At 39.1% G+C, this 22,186-nt stretch overlaps 1 protein-coding gene across 2 annotated transcripts; it reads left to right on the forward strand.

The window, feature by feature from the left end:
• The first annotated feature begins 297 nt into the window (after positions 1 to 297).
• Positions 298 to 20,203, forward strand: LOC109040101 (uncharacterized). Of its 2 annotated transcripts, none has more exons than XM_072297387.1 (2): positions 298 to 492; positions 19,226 to 20,203. In XM_072297387.1, exon 2 carries the CDS (start codon positions 19,265 to 19,267, stop codon positions 19,964 to 19,966), a length of 702 nt encoding a protein of 233 aa, XP_072153488.1. In that variant the 5' UTR covers positions 298 to 492; positions 19,226 to 19,264; the 3' UTR covers positions 19,967 to 20,203. The 2 variants fall into 2 exon arrangements, with proteins under 2 accessions (XP_072153488.1, XP_018911448.2); XM_019055903.2 differs by lacking the exon at positions 298 to 492 and adding an exon at positions 10,484 to 10,573.
• The last annotated feature ends 1,983 nt before the right edge of the window (positions 20,204 to 22,186 follow it).

Raw genomic sequence — 22,186 nt, forward strand, 5'->3', positions numbered from 1 at the left:
CTGATATTTCTCGGTAATTTTACTGGACCTTGGTAAAAACGCCAATATTTTTTATCGACTGTGGTAGAATTACCGAGATAAAATGACAAAGTTACCGGGAATTGATTACCAATAAAAGTGGTATTCTTACCTGAAAAAACAGTAAAAATACCGGTTTTTAGGTGAACTTACCAGCCTGTCTTGGTAAAATTACCAATAATTGGTAAAAAAAAGTGAGATGGTAAAGGTACCAACGGACCGTGGTAAAAACGCCGAGAATTTTTTTTTCAGTGTGCATCGTAAATCGGCAGATGAGTGCTTCTTTCTGACGATCCGTAGAATCCGGTCGTTGATTTTTCGCCGATATTGATGTTTCATTGTTGTGCCGGCGTGTTTAAATATCGTCGCGAGGTGACTTTCAGTTCAACACAATGATGAGCTTCTTCCACGGAGCTGATATGGATCCTAGGAGACAGTCATCCAACGGCATGAATCAATCTCAAAGACGTGAAGGTAAGTTATCGTTTTACGCTATTAGTAATGTTTTCAGCAAGCATCTTTGAAATTCATACTCGGTAGTGAGATGAGTAGATCAAGCAATTAGTGCAAGGTTGCCATCTTTATGCAAGTTGTGTGATCGGGCCTACTTACCAACGACTAAGATCCAAAATTTTCTCTCCTCTCTCTGATCTCATTACCATACTTTCAAAATTTTCCCTCTACCTCTTCAATTTGTGTGATGAGTCGCAAAATGCATATTTAGGTAAATTTTGTACTTTTGAAGTGTCCAAAAGTAAAATTAATTCGTGACGGGTTGCCAAATAAATCGGAAAAAAATTAACCGGATCTGTTAAAAGGGGCCTTACCTTTCGAGCGAAAATTTTTCTAAACTTTTTGGTAATGCATGGAGGAAAAAAAACTGGATATTTTGGCCCAAATTTGACCTCGAAATTCTAATTTTTGAGGGGTATAGTCCTAAAGTTCCATGACAAAAATTCTAAGGTCGTATAAAAACATGGTCTAAGTTTTTGGAAAAACTTAAGGACAATTTTTTCTCAGAAGATAAGGCTCTTTTTCACGGAAATGTTTCCTTAAATTTGTAAAAAGTTCCTTAATTAGAAATGTAAATATTTGACCTCCATTGTTCATAAAGGACGGAGAAGGGATTGATTTGGGAGAAACTTGGTTGAAAGCTCGAGGTCGTCGCTTCATGTGACGTCATTAGATCAGGTCAATAAGAAATGCACTTTTCATCACTGTAATTTGAAGCCTCTTTTTTTGGGGTTAAAATTCCGTTTTGGGTTTTTTAAGCTCTGAACTGCGTTTTTCGCCAGAACGCGCACAAGAATTTCCAGGTAATTCCCGGATCATGCAACCGTCCCATTTGAATTCGACGGTGGATTATGGCTTTTAAACAGATTTTTACAAATAAATTCAAATCGTTTTACATGAATACTTGAAAGGAAAACTTAATGGCATTATCTCGGCTCGCGACCAATGATCCTCGGCAGCGATGTCTATTTGCATTGGAAATTATTCATTTTTCTTGCATCTTGGTATCGATCAATCGATATGTATCTCAAAAGCAATTCGGTTTTAAAGTGCTTGCATCGCCTGTCTTAACTCGCCCCCCTCCCCCCACCCCCAACCTCCCACGAAAGAACGTAACTCAATTTCAACGTTGCGGAATTTCTACTCGTAAATTCTTGTCTTACCCAAAAACTCTTGGGCTATTTTAACTGAAAATTTCAGTAATTTTTCTTTGTACCAGATGCGAAAATCGGCAAAACTTTGGACACAAGTTATAGTTGACACAGAGAAGAAACTAAATGGTTCTCACATTTTTCCTTTTTCGCCCGATGAATTTTCGGTCGTCAATTTAAAACTTAAAACAACGTTTTCAGTTGACATCCGAAAATACATCGGGCGAAAAAGGAAAAGTGTGAGTACCATGATGCAACCCAATAAAAAGAAAAAAAAAACATAATTAAATGGTTCGTGTAAATTGTGCACCTTTGCAATTCGTCAGGTTCCGTCGTGTTGTCTGAGAAAATGACGAACGAACAAGAGACATTTTTTTGAAAATTATCTTGGACTATTTTTAAGCAAAGAATAATTATTCTATCATGAAACAACCGTACTGAATATTGTTCGAATTTTCATTTCTGGCCGTATCCTGGATCCAGGAATCTCATTTTCCGACCTTGAACTATAATGCATGAGTTTATTTTTCCAACAATTACTACTTCTTTAATCACCATCTCCCCAGCTGCCAGGAAAAATACTGAAATAATAAGTTCCACGAAAGTAAGCTACTTCACTGTCATCGCGTCATTCATTGCTTCGATATGTTGGTGCTCGGTGGCCTCTCATTTAAATTTTTCCTTTTACCGAATTCTGTGAAATGTCAAGCATAGCTACTTGAACTTCACGTCATTAAATTTTCCGTCAGCTTAATCCCCATGATTTCTAAAACCGCAGTTAAACAGCAAGTTTCCAGCACTCGTAAGCAAATGACTAGATAATATTCTCATTTACGTAACTGACAAGATCGAGGCACGGAATTCAAGATTTTTTAAATAGCTTTTAGATAATTAATTGGAGCCTAATACTTAATGGCAGGACTGTCGCGAGGGTTAATTGTCACCCACGCAAACAATTAACCCCCCCCCCCCCCTCCCTCAATTGATGAACGAGGGAAAGAATAAGAAGGAGAGGCTGAAGAAGGAAAAGAAGAAAAGAAGGAGGAGAAAAAGAAGACGAGAATAAAGAGGGAGGAGAAGCCCGGGGGAAAGAAGAAGAGGATTAAACATGGGAAATTATTAAGTAGCCGAAAACATGCGAGAAAATGTGTTGCCACGGTTGGCGCCCCATGCGATCAGGTAGCCTTTGCGCCCTTCGCGACAGGAGGAAGGGATCGAGCCAAATATTACACTGAAAAAAAAAGTTCGGTGTATTTACTAAGAAAAGGGTAAAATTACCAAGAATTCAGGGTTCTATTTGATCCCAGTTTTTTCTTGGTAAAATTGCCGTTTATGGAATTGGTAATTTTGCCAAGAAATCTCGTTAAAATATTGACTTTCTCGGTAATTTTACTGGACCCCGGTAAAAACGCCAATATTTTTTATCGATCGTGGTAGAATTACCGTGATAAAATGGCAAAGTTACCGGGAATTGATTACCAATAAAAGTGGTATTCTTACCTGTAAAAACAGTATTAATACCGGTTTTTAGGTAAGCTTACCAGTCTGTCTTGGTAAAAAAGTAAGATGGTAAAGGTACCAACGGACCTTGGTAAAAACGCCGAGAATTTTTTTTCAGTGAACGTCCTGAATCGCCAGAATCGAGGTAAACGCTTTTTTTATTGCAACATCAGTAGTCTGCGAGTATTTCAGACTTGACAGTTGCATCGTCACAAAAAGGAGCCATTAAGCATCTTTTGAGTTGCGATCGTAATCAAAATTAATGCGAACGGAAAATCAACTCTTCGAGTGGCCGTGGAGACTAGCCCGTCGCCGGTCACCGGGAATTGATTACCAATAAAAGTGGTATTCTTACCCGGAAAAAACAGTAAAAATACCGGTTTTTAGGTAGGCTTACCAGTCTGTCTTGGTAAAAAAAGTGAGATGGTGAAGGTACCAACGGACCTTGGTAAAAACGCCGAGAATTTTTTTTCAGTGTAAAGATGATCAATCGCTCGTGTCAGAGAACAGGACCTTATGAAGAGGCATGCTAAATATTAAGGGAAGATTGACACTGGCACAAAGTAATGTGAACGCAACAGGTACGAATTCTGAAAATGTTTGCATAATGAAGCTGCACTTGAACTCTGGACACGAGGACCCCTGGCGTTCACGGATGGGGGGGGGGGGGGGGGGGCTGAAACAAGTCTATATCGTACACGACTCACTTCTTGCCTCCGGAAGGTTAAGATCACGACTTGTAGGTCAGCGCCTCCGTGATTGTACCACGTTTCGTGGTGCCAAGAATCTCGTGCGATCGGAGACAGAGGATCTCATTCTCATTCTTCACTTCAAATAGTGTATTTTCCGAAGAAAATACTCTATTGCATTATTTCATGATGTCGGACCCAGACCTGAGACCGTGTGAAGACTGAAGAGTACCGATCACGGGCGTAGAATACGAAAATAAATGTCATTCAAAATCTTGTGTATGTATTTCCGCCTTAAAAAGATTTTTCGATTTTTGAGTAGTGTTATATCTTCCTCATGTTGCAAGATATTTTAACTAAATTTTTTGCATTTTTTTGAGTCTTATCATAGCTACTCTTCTACGGAAAAACCTCTCTAAACGCATAAATGCCACCCTTACTTTTTTCCTTAAACGCTTCGAAGTTAATTTTGAGCTGCTTCATCAGTTGTTCCCTGTTTTAAACAAACGTTTCCGAATTTCGTATCGATTTCAGGGATGTTTTAAAAACATATCCTAAACATCATTGGACAAATGCGTTTATATACGTGGCCCGTGGACTGATTATGAAATTGATAGACAAAGCGATGGACAAAGAAGTCATAGAGAGTATGAAGCGATCCTATTGGTTGAAACGGGCGTTTTCACAGACTAAGGGGGAAAATGATGGACTAACTATAGGGTCTTTTGTTGATTGCCGTTATTTAGTCTATTTCTTACCTCCTTTATCCGTTGCAACCACCCGCTTCCATCAGTAGAATCGTCCCATCAGTATTTTATGTCTATCGCTTTATCTGTCAATTTTAATAATCAGCCCGCAAAAGTATACTGCTGTGGTGAGGAAAAACGCCGTATGAACATTTGAGAGTTGCCAAATTTCCTTCCATAAAATGTTTATTTTTTAGAGGAAAGTTATGAATATTTTCTTTCTTTACATTCTCAGAATCTTCAGGTGAAATTGCGAACAAAATTATCTGAAAAACTGGGAAGAAAATATTCATAAGTTGACCAGAAAATTTGCGTTTTGTCAAAGAAAATTTGGCAACGCCTGAAAGTTCATACGACGTTTTTCCTCAACACGATAGTCAGTATAGCTGCAGTGGCGTGGCGTACTTTGCGATATATCGATCGCTATGCCATTTAAAACCTATGGAAAAGGATCGATAAACAGGGGTTTCGCAGCGAACACCTTAAAAATCGATTCTTTACCGTAATTTTAAATGGCACAACAATCGATACACGCCACGCCACTGCATAACTTCGGAATGCTCTAAACTGGCTCGCGTTGCAGATCGTTGCAACTGTGATGCGTTTAATGCCGCACAGTAGATCGAGTCAATAGGGGCGGTCGGACAAAATATTGAAAACTTTAAACGCGTATATAACTTCGTTTATACAAAACTTTGAGGTTCTAAAAGTGGTTCTTTTGGTTTCCTCGTAAAATTTTCTAGCTAAAGCATCCATTGAGATGCAAAATGTGACGAAATAAACACCAAAATTTGCAGTTTTAGTCGAAAATTTCATGTCGACCTTTCTAATTGACTCGATCCACTGTGTGCCGGTTCGGAGGGTTTAGCGAGTCCCTGATAGCTCGTTATGAATGAATGACCACCTCGGGTGACAAGTGTGATGCCAAGCTGCACGCATCTTTGCACATTGTAACGTTGATGATCACCATGGGTGTGAGCTGTGCGAGCTGCGTGCGCAGTGACTTATTCGCTCGGTCAACGATTCTCATTCATTCACGAGCAGATGCGCTCCGCTAATTTAATTACCCATCGAGTAATCCACTATCTCACAGAGTTGCCGCTTATAGTAATTTATTATTATCATCCTCCCCAGCGGTAACAACTCTGAGGAAAGAGCCACCAAACACACCAAACACACCAAACACATCAAACACATTAAACGCATCAAACACACCAAACACACCAAACACAAAAAACACACCAAACACATGGAACACACAAAACATATCAAGCAAATCAAACACGTTAAACACATCGAACAGACCAAACACACCAAACACAAAAAACACACCAAACACATGAACACACAAACCAAACACAAAACACACCAAACACATGAAACACACAAAACATATCAAGCAAATCAAACACGTTAAACACATCGAACAGACCAATCACATCAAATACACCAAACACTTTGGGGGCTTCACACCAAACACATCAAACACAGCTAAATTGATAATGAATGTGATGTTCTCAATATGAATTGACAGAATCTACGAGGGGGTTGGGCCGCGGAGCGGCCAGGGGGCGGAGCCCTCTAGTTTATACATAACATGCAGCCACTCTCTTAGAGCTCTCCGACACTCTGCGACACCTAACCACCACAGCACCGTGTTCTCCCGAAGTCCTTCAGGGAGTTTGCACTTCTTCATTTCATTTAAAACCCCGGAGTTTGCACTTCTTCATTTCATGTAAAACCCCTGGAGTTTGCACTTCTTCATTTCATTTATAACCCCACATCGGCAGCCTTTCACTGGGAGTCCCCTTCGCTTCATCGAAGGAGCAAAAATCAAGCAACTTCTTCGGCAATCTTTCCTCCGTCATCCTGTTGACATAATCATACCTTACAAGCTGTTCGGTCATTATGCCGAATGAAGCATCCATGCAAACAAAATTCAGTTTTAAAATAAAATTGAACTTCAGGGGCCGTTCAAGTATCAGGTAAGCCACTCAAGGACGAGGAACACTTGCCTTACAGGAATTTACGACGCGGGTGGGGAGGGTCGAGCCTAGTCTTCAATAAGCCATCAACTCTAGGAAAAAAATAATGTTCTCTCTCAGGATTTCTCTATTATTTAATGAAAAACTAAGGAAAAGGTCAGGCCTATTTCATGTAATTAACGTGTCTCCTGATACAAACCAGGCGATAAAATATTCTTTTACCGAAGTTTTGGGTGCATTGTAGCCAAATTTTAGTCACCTGAACCAAAGTGCGATTTCTATGACCGAGAACCTAAATTACACGAATCCAAAAAAAATTGTGTCCAATAGGGACCGGATTTTTTCTCTTTCGCAGAAAATAGCACGACATTTGTGTACAGAAATAGAGTTATTGCATAAAACGCTGAACAAATGTAACATTTAGACCTGTGATCCTGAACCCGCTTCATAATAACCACGTACCGAACTTAACCCGTAACCCAGGGTCAAATCCAGATCTCGTTTGCCACGCGCGGAATTAAGTTAGTGATTAAGAGCGGAGTTTTTGAACTTTGAAGAGGAGCGTGGTGCAACGGGCAACGGGCAACGGTCACTCCCAATAAATTAAAGACTCATCAAGGAGCCGCCATCAAAATCGATGAATGCGTTTTGACTCAGGACGAAATCAAATCCAAGTCTTAGGTGCCCACTATAATGGGCGTTTGATTATGCGTGCATTAGGTTTTTCTCCCTAATTTTCAGTGAGTGCGTTAGCGTGGGTCGCCGGACCGGGCTAGTCTCCACGGCCACTCGAAGAGTTGATTTTCCGTTCGCATTAATTTTGATTACGATCGCAACTCTAAAGATGCTTAATGGCTCCTTTTTGTGACGATGCAACTGTCAAGTCTGAAATACTCGCAGACTACTGATGTTGCAATAAAAAAAGCGTTTACCTCGATTCTGGCGATTCAGGACGTTCACTGAAAAAAAAATTCTCGGCGTTTTTACCAAGGTCCGTTGGTACCGTTACCATCTCACTTTTTTTTACCAATTAATGGTAATTTTACCAAGACAGACTGGTAAGCTTACCTAAAAACCGGTATTAATACTGTTTTTACAGGTAAGAATACCACTTTTATTGGTAATCAATTCCCGGTAACTTTGCCATTTTATCACGGTAATTCTACCACGATCGATAAAAAATATTGGCGTTTTTACCGGGGTCCAGTAAAATTACCGAGAAAGTCAATATTTTAACGAGATTTCTCGGTAAAATTACCAATTCCATAAATGGTAATTTTACCAAGAAAAAACTGAGATCAAATAGAACCCTGAATTCTTGGTAATTTTACCCTTTTCATAGTAAATACACCGAGATTTTTTTTCAGTGTTGTATAGTATTTCATTTACTCCCTTATTGATTTTTTTTTTCAGTATGAAAATAGGTATGGATTAAATTGACTGCCAATAAGCCCAAGGTTCTAATCTTATCGCTGGAATGACCATTACATTCCCTGATTAAACTCAAAGTTTCAAATGGACCGAGTTTATCAGAAAGGAACAAACCCAAATTTTCGAAAGAATTGAGCTAAGATAATTTTGAGTTCCACAACCCGCACATATTCTTCCGCACAAAACTGAAAGTCTAACAACTAAAATTGTTTTGTACAAAGGGGGGTTTAAGTATACTTTTTAGATTGAGCCTCACGGAGGAGAAAAACTTGAAACCTCTTTTTCTCAGTTTCAACTTAACGTGGGTTGGTTCTCGCAATTGCTCACAATTTTTCATTCAATCAATTTGATCAGAAACATATTTTTAAAAATTAATTAAAAGCCATGAAATACTAGGAATTGGTCCGAGACCAAAAAAATGAAATTGCAAATGTGAAACCATGTTTAAAACTGAAGGACTCAAAGGTTGTATTCTCATCAATCTTAGAGCGTGTCTGATTTGATGTTTGGAAAATTTCCGATACTTAGTACAACAAAACAAAAAACGTGTCAAATTCTCTTAGTCTTAAATACCCGATGTATTTTGAACTTCACAGGGAACTTTTAAAGATTTAAGAATGAATATGTTGACAGATGTATAAGTAATAGGAAATGTGCTTACTCAAAATCGTGTACTTGAATGCACGCTGAGTCGGTTGACATTCTCCTAAATATGGGATAAGACTTTGTTTTTCATACAAGGAACGACCGAAGAAAATGAAAAAGAAAAGCAGGAAAAAACCTTTTTGAGAGACTTCTTACTGAAACTAAAGAAACATCGATGAATTCATAGGTATGCATGGTTTCAATAATAAATCAAAAATATTTTTTGTGATATATCTCTATCACTGCAGGCTGTCAGTTTTATACATATAAAAAAATTGGTGGAATAATGCTAAGGTTCAAATTTGTAAGGATAAAAGAGAGAGATAATAAAACTTTTTTTATCTGGATTAGATTCATCTTTCTACAAACAAGAATAAGTTTTTGGGCCTTTTTTGTTTTAGTATTATTCGTAAAAAAATAATTTGCTAACTAATAATGCGCTAACTAATCTTGCGTGTTGAAATGTAACCATCTCACCTGCATTCAGTAATTTGAATAAAAAAGTCAAATATGAGACGGTTAAGTTCAATAAGCTGACCGTTTGTCTTTTCAAAGTAAAAATTGCAAATTAAAAGAAATCTAAACGCTCATGCTCCAAAAAGAAAAATCTAAGATTGATGCTTTGCATAATAATATGATCTCATTTTTCATAAAGTTTAAAGAGAGTTAAACTAATTCAAAATATTTCTAATATTTATGCTGAAGTTTCTGTCAATAATGCTCTAAAGAAGATGAAGTTGGCTGTTGGATTAAGCACCCTAAAAATTGGACTAGATCAAGTTGAATTTATTATTCAGCAAAAATTAAATTGACGAGAATTAGGTACAAAATACGCGTCTCTCGTCTCGGGACAGTGATGGTCACTTCGTCAAATGAAAGATTTAAGTAAGCGAACTTACGATTATCAACTTTAAAAATTTTCGCGAAACGATACATCAAACTTTAATACGGTTATTCGGTTTTAATTTATCACACGCTCTTTACATATTTTTAACAGAAAAGAAAGGTGTAACGATTTAACTTTTAGTTACTTGGACCAAACGAATTCTATCAAAACATTTTGGTCGCTTATGCTTAACACTATGGCTCAAAATTTTTTTCCCCGCACACAATCAAATTTCATTAAAGGCGGGTTGTGCTAGAATGGAAACCGAATCCACAATTATCAAGATAAACAATTATCGCAAAATTACACGTCAAAATTCACTGGAAAAAAAACACACATTGGATCTTGAGTCCAGACTCTTGGAAACATTGACAAGAAAAAATACTCTCGATTCAATCGGATTTTTGCTTAAATCAAAAGGAAATCCGCTCAAATTAATAGGCTTGGTTCTTGATTTAAGCAAAAATCCGATTGAATCAAGAGTATTTTTTCTTGTCGATGTTTTTAAGAGTCAGGACTCTATTTTTTTTCCAGTGTTTGATAAGGTTATTCGTTTTTAATCCGTCACGATCTCAATAAATAAGGAAGGTTTGGCAGTCTAACATTTTATCACAAAAACTACGCTGAATCAACGAAAAAACCTATTTTCGGCTAACCTCAGCATTTTTCCCCGAGCACACCATAAAATGCGATCAAACGGCGGCTGCACAAGAATGGGAGCAAGATCGAACCCGGGTAGTCTCGCCTGCGGAGCGTGAAAAATTTCAGCTACGCAAAGGTCACCGAAACTAGATCCGGTCCGTGCATTGCGGGTTGCTTAGCCGGCTTTTTAGTGGATGTTCAGGCGGGGGAGGGGGGGGGGGGTCTTGGAGCTGCTCATCCCCCGATGCCTCGGTGTCATCTTGAGTATATAAGCCACAGTCTTCATCCCACAGAGCATTAGTCGCTCGTTGTGTCTTCCTCTTTGCACATCCTTCGCCCCAATCAACCAGCCATGGCTTTCGTTAAGGTAACCGCTCAGTACACATCTCACGTGGTTTTTCTCAGTGATTCTTGGTGCTCTATTTATCAGATTTCCCTGTTGTTTTTCGTAATTTTTTTACACTTTCGGAAAATTTACCGCTCGGTCTTCGCGTTTTCCGATCTCCTGACGTTTCCCCGAGGTTTTCCATCGATTGAGTGCACGCAATTATTTTCAATCGTTCCGATTTTATCGCGACTTCGTGAAACTAGAAAAGCCTGTTTTTTGATTAGTTTCTCTTCAAATTTCTTGAAACGTTTGCTTTTCATGATGTCGACGGTGAAAATGCGAAAACGCGAATCTTGGTTTGCGGCCTTGTTGACTTTGTCTTCACTGTGTTTGTTCCAAATGGACAGATAATAGTATCTTGAAAACTTCCCTGATTTCGTTTTCTGTGTGAAAAATACTTGGTGAAATTTCAAGCAGTGGTGTTGATGATTCGGTTTCCTTTGACGTAATAAAATGACATCGATGATTTTGAAATGCCGCAAATGAGAGACGCGTTTTTGCAGTTCCATCGTTGATGCGAAAAATAAAACTTCTTGATAATACTTTAAAAGAGCGGACTTGATAATACTTAAAAAGAGTGGACACATCTCCGTTTAAACAACTCCGACTATGTGTTATATCTTTTTAATATAAAACGTACCGAAGTATTCCCTTAGACTTGCCTTTGAACATTTTTTAATGAGTGAAAAACTGTTCTTGATCTCAGCTATTTATACCCCGATTTTGGTAAATCAAAATTTCTTCTGGGGACACATAAGTCCTAACGGACGCACAGTCGTGTAAAAAAGTAGAACAAAAATCCCACCGTTAAAAAAAAAGGAAAATGAAAGTGGCTGTCATATTAGTTTTCTTTTTAAGATAAAAATAATAATAAAATATATTCTAAGAAATTTTAAACATCGCAAATTCAGGTACAGGTTTTCTAGCTTCATCGGTCAATAAGCTATCAGCGCATTATGCGACTGCACGATTTACAGTAGTGACTTTAACGCTCGGATAGCAAGAAAAACCGGCCGCTATCTGCGGTACCAGAGGCTTTGGGCACTGAAATCCGTGCGTTTTCATCTAAATTAATTGAGATTCTACATGCATTTAGGGCATTTTGTCATGCATCAGTGTTCAAGACTCTTTTTTAATACTTTTCACTTTTCAATGAGGCAAAAAGCCAGTGCCGCGTGTCTGTAATACATGTATTTTATCATTTTTTAAAATTTCACTATGAAGAACCGTTCCAAATTTTTTCCATCTCCAAAAATTTATTAGATAAATATATTGGCTCTAAAAAAACTAGAACAAATGAACGCTTTCGTCCCAAGTAATGTTGTGTCTGAGTGGTTTTCGTTTCCTCTCCTTTTTAACAAACTTTGAAGTCGGCCAAAACAATGAAATAATCTGTGTGCATTCAGTATAAATTTTTACGATGTTGCTTTGAGCTAGGCTCTTTTAAACCTCAAAAAGTATCTTTTAAATTAACATGTTCACCAACTTCGAATGTATTTTGACTCTCTCCTTCTTCTATTTTTCCTCAAAAAATTACTCGTTCGCGCTTTAATGTATCAAAAGCTCGAAGAAAAATTTCTCCATAGTTACCTACAAGAACGACCTGCTAATAATTTCCTGGGCGGATTGCTTTTGAGACAAGCGGAATTCTCGCCGTCCCAATTGGACTCTGATTTATGTAAAAGAAACAGATCGAGAATTGCGGTAGTGTCAGAATGAAGTTCGAGAAGTAAATTATTAAAGTGGCTCTCTCGGGCACTTGCGAGCACAGATCACTTACCAAGCGTCACATCAAAGTGTAGTATGCCAGGTGTTCGTGTTCAAAATTTGACCGAGAGAATTTTGAAATAGTTTTGAACCTAAGCCTCGAATGAATTTTTAACAAATCGAAATGGGAAACGATTTGCGATATTCCGTCGGGACGTACTTGCAAAGTTATTTCAAAGTGTTTCTTTGTCAAAGTTTGAGTACAAATACCTGACGCTCTATACCGCGATGTGAAGCTCGGAAATTCTGAAGTAATGTTCTAAAATCAAGAAACCATCTTTTGATCAATTGAATATAGAATCGACCCACGAAGCATTTTTCAACGAAAAAATCACGATTTTTTGGCAACAAAATCATTAGCATTATCAATATCTGAGCAATTATCCTCTGTTTTGTCGCAATCTTGTCTCTATGAAATTACCTTCGATGCAATCGACATTTTATCCCAATTTATCACATTTTGTTTTTGGATAACATTGCAAAAAATCGCAATCGATAAAATCACGACTTTATTATAAATTTAGTCGATGAAATCGCAATTTTTTAACGTACTATTTTGCAATAAAGCGACATCGATCAAATTGTGATACGTTCTCTGATCAAATTGCAACTTATCGGGATTACCTTTTGGAACCCTTCTTCTAAGTGCTGTAAACCAGGGTCGCATGGAACGTGAGAAAGAAAGATAGATTGACAATTTCAGTGAAATATTTCATGAAATTTCACGAGGCTGTGAAATGTTTCATATATTTCGGGGACTTGAGTATGCTACCCGCATTCAAACAAAAAATAGAAGAAAGTCGCAATTTTTACTTTTCGCGAAACATGAAAAGGAGCCGGTATTTTTCAATATCTTACATGAATTTTTGAAATTTCATGAGATATCTCACCTGAAACTTCAAGATTTTATTTTTCACAAACTGATTGCGGCAGACGCACGGATCTGCAAGTTGAATTTTTTTAGCCAACGTGCATTAAAAATCAGCATAAAGCTGACAATCTCGATTCAGAGGGAAAAAGCTCATATGAGCTCAATTTTCCCCCAAAACTCTGTTGCACCAAACAGCGTATCTCTTTGAGGGAAAATTGTGCACATATAAGCTTGTTCCCTCTGTATTGAGATTTTCAGCTTTATGCTGATTTTCAACGCACGTTGGCCAGAAAATCCCAACTTACTATTTTCTTTTTCATGAAATTTTGAGCCAATCAGAAACATTTTCCTCCACGAGTGGATCACAAAAATCAAGAATTCCAGACCTCTAACCTTTAACCTTTAAGCCAACCTATTTCCATCAGAGCCGATGCCAGCTTTACAATCCGTCTCCCGCAGTCTCCCGGTTTAAGCAGGGCTTATGTCATTGCAAATATTGAACCAGGCGTATCAATTAAAATCACACGCGTCAGCCATTATATAAACGGGGACCCTGTCAGCCGGCTCAAAGCGCTCTCTTTTCGAGCCCATTGTAGCGACGAACGCGGGTTCCATTCTGCCGTGATAGCGAAAAAAGCAGTAAGTGCGTGCTTGGATGGACCTTGAGACGCATAAAGGCGTGTGCTAACTATGGCTCATATAGAAATCCACTTAGCGCTCTCTTCGCTATTGCGGCAGCATTACGTGCCTCCGCTGTAATTACCATGCCACAGTCCCGCGCTGCACTTTTAAAATTCAGGGCGGTTCTTCCATCTTCGCCAAGATCTGAGCGTCATTTGGACGTATTTCTGTCGAACGGAACTATGTGCATCAAGACATGAGCCCTGAGACCCATAAGAATATATTCGTAACAGGGCTCACGTCATGATGCTCATAGTTCCGTTTGACAGAAAAGCGTCCATTTCAAAGGCCCCAACGCAACGGAGGCAGGGCGCCAGTCATCAGCTTCGATTACTCGGAACTTTAGTGGGCCCCCGAAGCCAGTGTTGCGATGTTTTTAATCGGGACTTCACCTTGATTTCAAAGGGCGGAGACCCATGAGAGCCTTTTTTGTCCCTATGTACGGAGTATTAAAGGACCCCAATAACTTAGGATGGTAACCCAAATGTTGCGGTACTACCCTAACTTGAGTTTCATTACCACCATATTTAAGTGGGAATTTCCAGATCATCCAACAAATTGGGGTAGTAACACAGTTTTAGGGGACAAACCCTGACGCTTTTTCCCCGTAACGCACAACGCATGAAGCGCTTCGCGAGGTGTCACATAAAGTAAAAAACAGAAGTATTTTTACCTTAGCCAACCCTTTAGACCCCCGAGCCAATGTTCGTTTGCTACGACGATAACATAGCAGGAAGTTCTTTTTGCAGAAGTTCAGAGAGGTGACAATGAAATTCGATGTTTATCCGGAAAGCACATCAAACTGAAAATGAGTGCGTTCTTTCAGATGTCCTTTTTTGTTTGTTTGATGAGTGCCCCGATTTGAATAAACAAAAATCGTGGAAAATGTAGAGACGCTATTGAATGCAAGCTCACCGTCATTTAATTATTACGTAAACAGCTGTAAAAACAAAATACATATCTCTCAACGTTGATACCAATTTTTTTGCACAAAAAAAGAACGGGTCGCGACAATAACGCACGGAAAACCAGTAAACCTGTTTTTCCGTGAATTACGTACATAAATTTAAGATTATATATATTTTCATTTGCTTCTTTCTTTCGAAGAAAAATATTCCATATTGTCTCTGCTAATCTTTTTTACTGTTTCATAAGGAAAAATACTTTGAAAAAAATCAGGACAAAATAAACTTTACTGTCCCACAGCTTAGATTAGTAGTATTTCGTTGCTCTACAGAAGTAGGGGCACATCTATATATTCACTGTAGCCCCGAAATACTTACGATCAGTTATACGTAGCACAGGGCTTTTGTCGAAATAGAGAGCGCTCCCACGTTGGAGGAGCGACGATTTGTGTAGATTAACAATGTAAATCAAAGCTAGATCAACTGAAAATTCGAGATAGATATTTGTCCTTTGGAAAATCTTAATATTAGTCATAGACAAGCTCATAAAATACAATTTTATGAGCCAGTCGGGCTCCCTTCTTCTATCGATCTCTCATAATCGAGATGACCCATCGTCTTTTCTTCAAGACATCCGGCGAGCGAGGAAAATAAGCAGGCTAATATAAAACACGATTATGAAAAGCCAGATCCTAAATAATTTGTATGTTAATAATGTAAAAGTGAAATAGGTTAATTTAAAACTTATTCACGGAACCTCATACCAAAGAAAATTTTCCAGCCTTAATTTAGTGCTACCAAAGTTTAATGAATTATGTCAAAATTTTCCTCATGGGGTCATCTCAAAAAATGTCACATGTCCAGTTGACCTTAAGATATCGCCTGTCCGTAAAATTTCTAAAATTGGAAACCGCTAAATATTCGTAATCCTCCATAAAATGTATCTTTTGTAATCAATTTTCTATTCCTCATACATAAGACTATTAGTGTCGGTTATGCTGCACTTAACACGAACCAGTTACTGTCGTAATCTTGACTCATTAAATTTTCTTCAATTTTATCGAAATTAAATCCCTCAACAGTTTAGTATAATTTTGTGTCTTCTTCTTGATGCCCTCCTTCTTTTTCTTCTCAGCCCATGGAGCTTTGCACCGTGGTTTTTGCCGTTTCAATTGTATTCACAATCTGGTTGTTTTTATTCATACACACGCCAGCGCTATCTGGTGCTCATCTTTGATTATTTTCCTGGCTGGCTGTCAAGAACTGTTGGCCATTACACTTTGCCAAAAAATTGTCGTGTCTCAATGTTGCAATTTTAAGCTTATCAAGCTTTTACCCACCCGCGCGCATGTCACAATTGCTCAGTGAGTGACATTCGCCCAGTTAAGTAGTCCACACTTCAAAGCCAATTAATACTCTATAGACTTGGAATTGCCTTTCTATGACGCTAATGTAGGACCCTTTTCTAAATTAAAATTTGAAGAGTATTTTAAATCGAGATGCTTTTAAAAAAATGACCTTAAAATTTCCATCCTTACTGAACAAGGAACATTTTCAATCCAAAATGACGTCACTAAAGTCGGTTTGCAGCCTTGAGTGTCGCTGACGATGCACTGAATAAATGGTTAAGAAGCCTTTTCACATGAACACAAAATTCTCTCTCATTCAAAGAAAACCTTTTAAGGATTTTTTTTTTTTTTTTTTTTTTTTTTTTTTTTTTTTTTAAGCAATTTTGTGAGGGCGATAAATGTTTAATTCAAATGAGTTTTTTCCTGTATTCAAATCAATTATACTTTGCCATCGTTTACATATTTCATTTTCTTTGAATAAAAAAAAGTCAATTCGAGTTTTAAAAAATTATTTCATTCGATTAGACTTTTCATTAAAGAAAAAAAAGAAACATTTACCCCGATACAAATTTGTCCAATAAAAAAAGGAAAATAAAATAGTTTATTTTCTAGGTCATCTCCAAATTTCTAGTCTCCATAAATTGCGTTTCTCTCCATATCAATAAAACTCTGAAGTGATTTCGTTGGAATTGTTTAATTAATTGCCTTAGTGTAATAATCTATGAGAGTTTTTCTTGTCCTTTTAGAGTCGATTTTTGAATAATCGTTCCACAGATTAATTATTTATCTTCCAGATTGAATGCATTGACGTTAATTGCAATTTGACAAATTAATGCCATTTTTAAACTAAATGTTTATCAATTTAGTAAAATTAATCAATTTTTTTAACTTCAAAATTTAATGTTAACTCATGCATGCAAAACTAATTCAATCGATCAATGATGGTTTCTTTGAAAACATTTCGCAGCGGTTTTCTTCGCGGGGCTGTTTAGGCGTCATCAGCACGGAATCTGACTTATGAAACGTAGAGAGCAGCCCATAGGTAGTTAATGACAACTTATGTAACATCTCTTTACTCCGGTTAAGGAGGATCCCAGATCGTCTGAAATATGAGTCGGATGATAATACAATTTTGTGGGACACAAATCTAATTCGAATTGCAACGGTGCTATACTCTCTGCCCGGCGTTTTCCTCCTTTGCAGTGTTGTCAGCTAATCGTTGGAACGCAGGCGTGGGTGGGTGCACTGAGAAAAATTAAAAATACTTGTAGTTTCGTCGGGATTAAACTTTTCATTAATCGATAAAGACATATTTCATATCTTGGGCGGACAGCAACTCAGTTAATTAATTGATTTAAAAAAGAAGAGAGGAAAAAAATTTAGCTAATTCGTCCAAAATTCGGATTGATCGGAATAATTCCTGAATCCAGACGTACTCGATCCTCAAAAGACGTCATCAGCGGCTGCTATTAGTAGTTATCATCTGCCGCTTGCAATAAGGACCCACTATTTCTGTCCCATTTTAGAAACAACATTCTTGCCATCGGTTTCCTTATGCAGGTATGTGCTCTTATGGGGAGCCAGAGATAGTGGTTCCTTATCCCAAAATGAAATTCATATCTAGTTTCGCAAATTAAAAAAAGACGTCGCCCTACGTCAAAAAGCTTTTTCTTGTAGTTCACTTGGTAGTGAACATTTTCGTAAAGTTGATGGCTGCTAGCGTTTTTGACTCTATAATTGGCTTTTGAAGTTTCTATCCTGCTGTTCGATATTGATCTGATAGAAATCCTTCCATCTTAAATGTCAATGAAGGGGGCTTTTACTTTCGAAGTTTGAACTCAGCCGAAAACTTGCAATTGCTCACTGGTCGATCGTTGAGCAACATGTAACGGCTGAGAACTTGGACTACACATTGCAAAAAGGAACCTTAATTTCCGGCTCATTTCAGAAACAACATAATGCACCATTTTGTTTCCTCAAGGGATGAGCCAAAAAAAGTGGTTCCTCGTTGCAAAATGCAGTCCATTTAATTTTCCCCAATCGTTTGCCTTCTCATCGCATATTATTTTGTGATTCCATGCCCCTCTTTTTCATCTCACGCCAAAGTTTCACCTCTTCCGTTTCCTCTGTTCCTTCTGGGGAAATGAAGTTATTTCCTTTTGACTCAAAGTAAGGAGCATAATTTCGGCATCTCCGCTGACCTGTGCGCACACGCACGGCTCATTACTCACGGCTGCGCTTCCCGCAGCTTCCACTCAGCTGTAATTCATGACACGCAAGCTGTTGGAGCTTTGACAGGAACTTAACCATTAATCCATCTCTATCCCAGTCTAAGATAGTGCAAGTAGGAAAATACGACAAAACATGAAACTAGCGGGTCGGCCGGCAACGAGTATCTTTTCCTGATTGTGAGAACCAGCTAAATATTCCAGGGGTAGTACTTAACCCTTTCAATTATTTTCAATCGGTGTCTAACTCCCTAGCCCCTCGCATCAGGAATTTTCAGATAAAACTTCAGGGAAGGATTTATTATTGCATTGATAAATGGGGAGCTTTGATAAAAGTTGCCTTATTGTCGGTGAATTTTCTCCAATTTTGAAGAAGATTTTGCCCTGCAAAAAGTAACTTTGAGTTTTTCTTTTTCGCGGTATCAATTTCAAAAGTTTTTGCAACTCTTCAACAATTGACATATTCTTCAACGTCAACATAATTCTCATAATTTTAAAACGTAGGGTCACAAATGGACATATTTATGCTAAGAAGAACTATGTGCACAGAGTTTGCGTGCAACATAGTTCTTTTCAGCATCAATACGTTCAAATTATTCTTGACATAGTCGTCGTCTTATATCTCTAATAAGTTGCTAACACTAGTTAAAGAAAGTCGGACGCTTTCCTAAAGGGTTCTTATCCCAGAAAGTATAAAACCAGGCTCTTATTTACGTCTTTCAATGCACATGTCTTTCTCTGCAGTGTCAACTAAAATTAATTTGACACAATTGACATTTTACCCAATACTTTTTGGATGTCCCATTTATAATTCAATTTTTGTTGCACAGGTTCTCTCCGCCGTCACCCTCCTCGCCACCCTGGGATGCATGCAGGCCGCCCCTCAGTACACCGCCTACCCGGCTGCCCCGTACGCCGCCTACTCCCCCGTGGCCGCCCCAGTGGCCCCCGTAGCCGTGGCTGCCCGCCCCCTGGCCTACGCCGCCCCCGCCGCCATCCCCAGAGCCGCCGACCCAGAGCCCTACGACCCGAACCCATCGTACAACTTCGAGTACTCCATCAACGACGCCGTCACCGGTGACTCCAAGAGCCAGCGCGAGTCCCGCAACGGAGACACCGTCACCGGATCCTACAGCCTCGTCGAAGCTGACGGCACCCTCAGGACCGTCGACTACACCGCCGACTCCGTCAACGGATTCAACGCAGTCGTCTCCAAGAGCGGCACCCCAGTCGCACCAGCCCCAGCTGCCGCCGCCCCTGCCGTCGTTGCCGCCCGCACCGTCGCCGCCCCCGCCGTCGCCCCAGTAGCCGTCGCCGCCGCTCGCCCCGTCGCTTACGCCGCCCCCGCCTACGCCGCTCCCGCCTACGCTGCCCCCGCCTACGCCGCCCCAGCCTACGCCGCAGCACCCGCCTTCCGCGCCGCCTACGCTGCCGCCCCCGTCGCCTACGGAGGCTACGCCCACCCCTACGCCGCCGCCCCCGTAGCCCGCTACGCCGCCCCCGCCTACAGCCCCGCTGTCGGCATCGCCTCTACCTCCTTCTCCTCCCCTCACTCAAACTACGTCTACTAATTCTCTCCCCTCCCACCTAACTCTGACTTATATTAAGTTAACACTCCTCTGATCCTCTCCGGTGTTAAGCAAGTTTTATTGCTTATTGTGATGTCCGCAGTCTGACTGAAGTTACACCTCCTCACCACCCTACCTCCGTCTCTTTTCTAGATGTAGATTTTGTTTTCCGCGAATCTCTACTGTTTTTGTTACCATCGTTCTCGAAAGGGAAAAATACATGCCCCTTTAAGAAAAGAATTCTGTCGTTTTTTATTGATGTTTCCGCAGTTTCCAAGGAAACTGTTCATTACCCATGCCAAAGACATTTGTTCCTCACCTGATGGCAAAAATTCAAAGTATTAACACCTTTGTGACCGTATATTTGGAGCTTGTAAAGAGATACAAGCTACAGGAAGATGAGGCTAAGTTTCTATACTTTAGCTAAAGTAAAGGAGAAGTAAAATTCGTAAATGTTTTCACCTTATAATATACGTTATACGAAACATTTTTGAACTGTCCCAGATGTTTGCTGAAAATTAATTGAAATATCATTACCCGTTTTATTTTATTTAATAATTTCAGAAGTACTTGAAAGGCAAAGTTGAACCTTAAAAATAGTGTCTTAAGAGGGAAAATTGTTTTAATATTTTAAATTCTTAATTCAACTTCAAAAATGGATGGAACTTCAAAAACACGGAGACCTTTGATTCAAACAGTCCCAATGGGGCTCCCTTGAGAAAATTTATGAAACTTAGACGTTATAAGTACAATTTTTTCCGTTAAATCTGTTGAAATAAAATCTCTACGTGACAAGATCGTAACGCAGTTATTGCTCAAAATACACCTTTAAAAGGTCCTGTTGAAAGGGTCTAATCGAATCGGGGGGGGGGGGGGAGGAGTTAGCTCCTCCTCACCACGGTTCCTTCTAGTTTCTCTTTGGTGCGATCCGATGAACGCAAACACAAATTTTCAGAGAATGTCACGCCTCCTTCTCGATCACCGAGTTTGCACAAAAATGGACGATGATTAACGTGAACATTTCAACAGTCAACTTGATGTGAAGATTCGCTACCAAAACTTTTTCAGCCCTCGTAAATTACGCACTCAGTCTTATTGTTGTGAGTCATCTCGGATACCTTTGAGCAGAGCGCTCGGTGTTTGTGGCGGTCCCCGATTCTGCTCCTTTGATTTATTCCCAGGATTTGAGATTGATTGCGGGCAAGCGTAGCGTTGAAAAGTGTTGGTAATGTACCGTATTAGGATCGCATCCGCAACAGTTAGGTGAGTAATTTATGCCGTGAATTTCATCGCACTCGAGAAGTCATAAGAGAGCAATGACTTTTGCAATTTCATGATCTGCTAAAAAAAAACTGGAGTGTCATGAGGACTTGGTACGTTAAATAGCAGCAGGGACACACGCAATATTTAGACAGTTAGGTGTGAGACAATGCATAATATTCATCGTGCTATTGAAATATGCTCCGTGCTGGTTGCTTCGATATAGATTTGGTATATTTGGATTACATTTTGCAGTAAGGAACCACTATCTCTGGCTCTCCCATAAAATCACATATCTGCATTGGGAAACCAATAGCATGTATGTTGTTTCTAAAATGGGCCAAAAATAATGGTTCCTTTTTGCAAAATGTAATCGATTTGTAAATCAGTGCTCACGGAGCGGACAGAATTATATACGTTTATACAAAATCAGCCCAACAGCATTTTATGATGCCTATATCCTTCTCAGATTTAATTTTCAATATTACACCAGAGTAATTGCTAACGTTTATATTTTGTTTATAGGAGTTGATCTCAAGATTCTTAATTGTTTGACTCATTTTCCTTTTGCGTATTATTTCCGAGAAGCAACGGGTATTTCTTCAACAAAACAAGGAATTCAGGGAAACGTTTTATTCTTGGGTTGAATTTGATTCTCCTTGATAAATGCAGTTGACTAGACGATAGGTATTCTATTCATTCAATGAATAAAAAAGAAATTGGTCTCTCGCAGTAGGTGCTGATCTTGCAAACCAGCATCAATGCAATTTTCGTCGCTACTTTTCTACATCTGCGTTAAAGTCTCTGTATCAGGACCACTCACACCAATGTTAAGCTTCCTTTGTGAACTTAAGATGACGTAACCTGTTTTTCTTTCTCGTTTCATTCTTCCAACAATAAGTTAAATAACTCAATGCAACTCTCCGTGAATTTCCCTTCGATTACCAGGAAAATTTCAAGTAA

This window comes from Bemisia tabaci, chromosome 2 (genome assembly GCF_918797505.1).
Source record: "Bemisia tabaci chromosome 2, PGI_BMITA_v3".
In the NCBI taxonomy this organism is placed as follows: Eukaryota; Metazoa; Arthropoda; class Insecta; order Hemiptera; family Aleyrodidae; genus Bemisia; species Bemisia tabaci.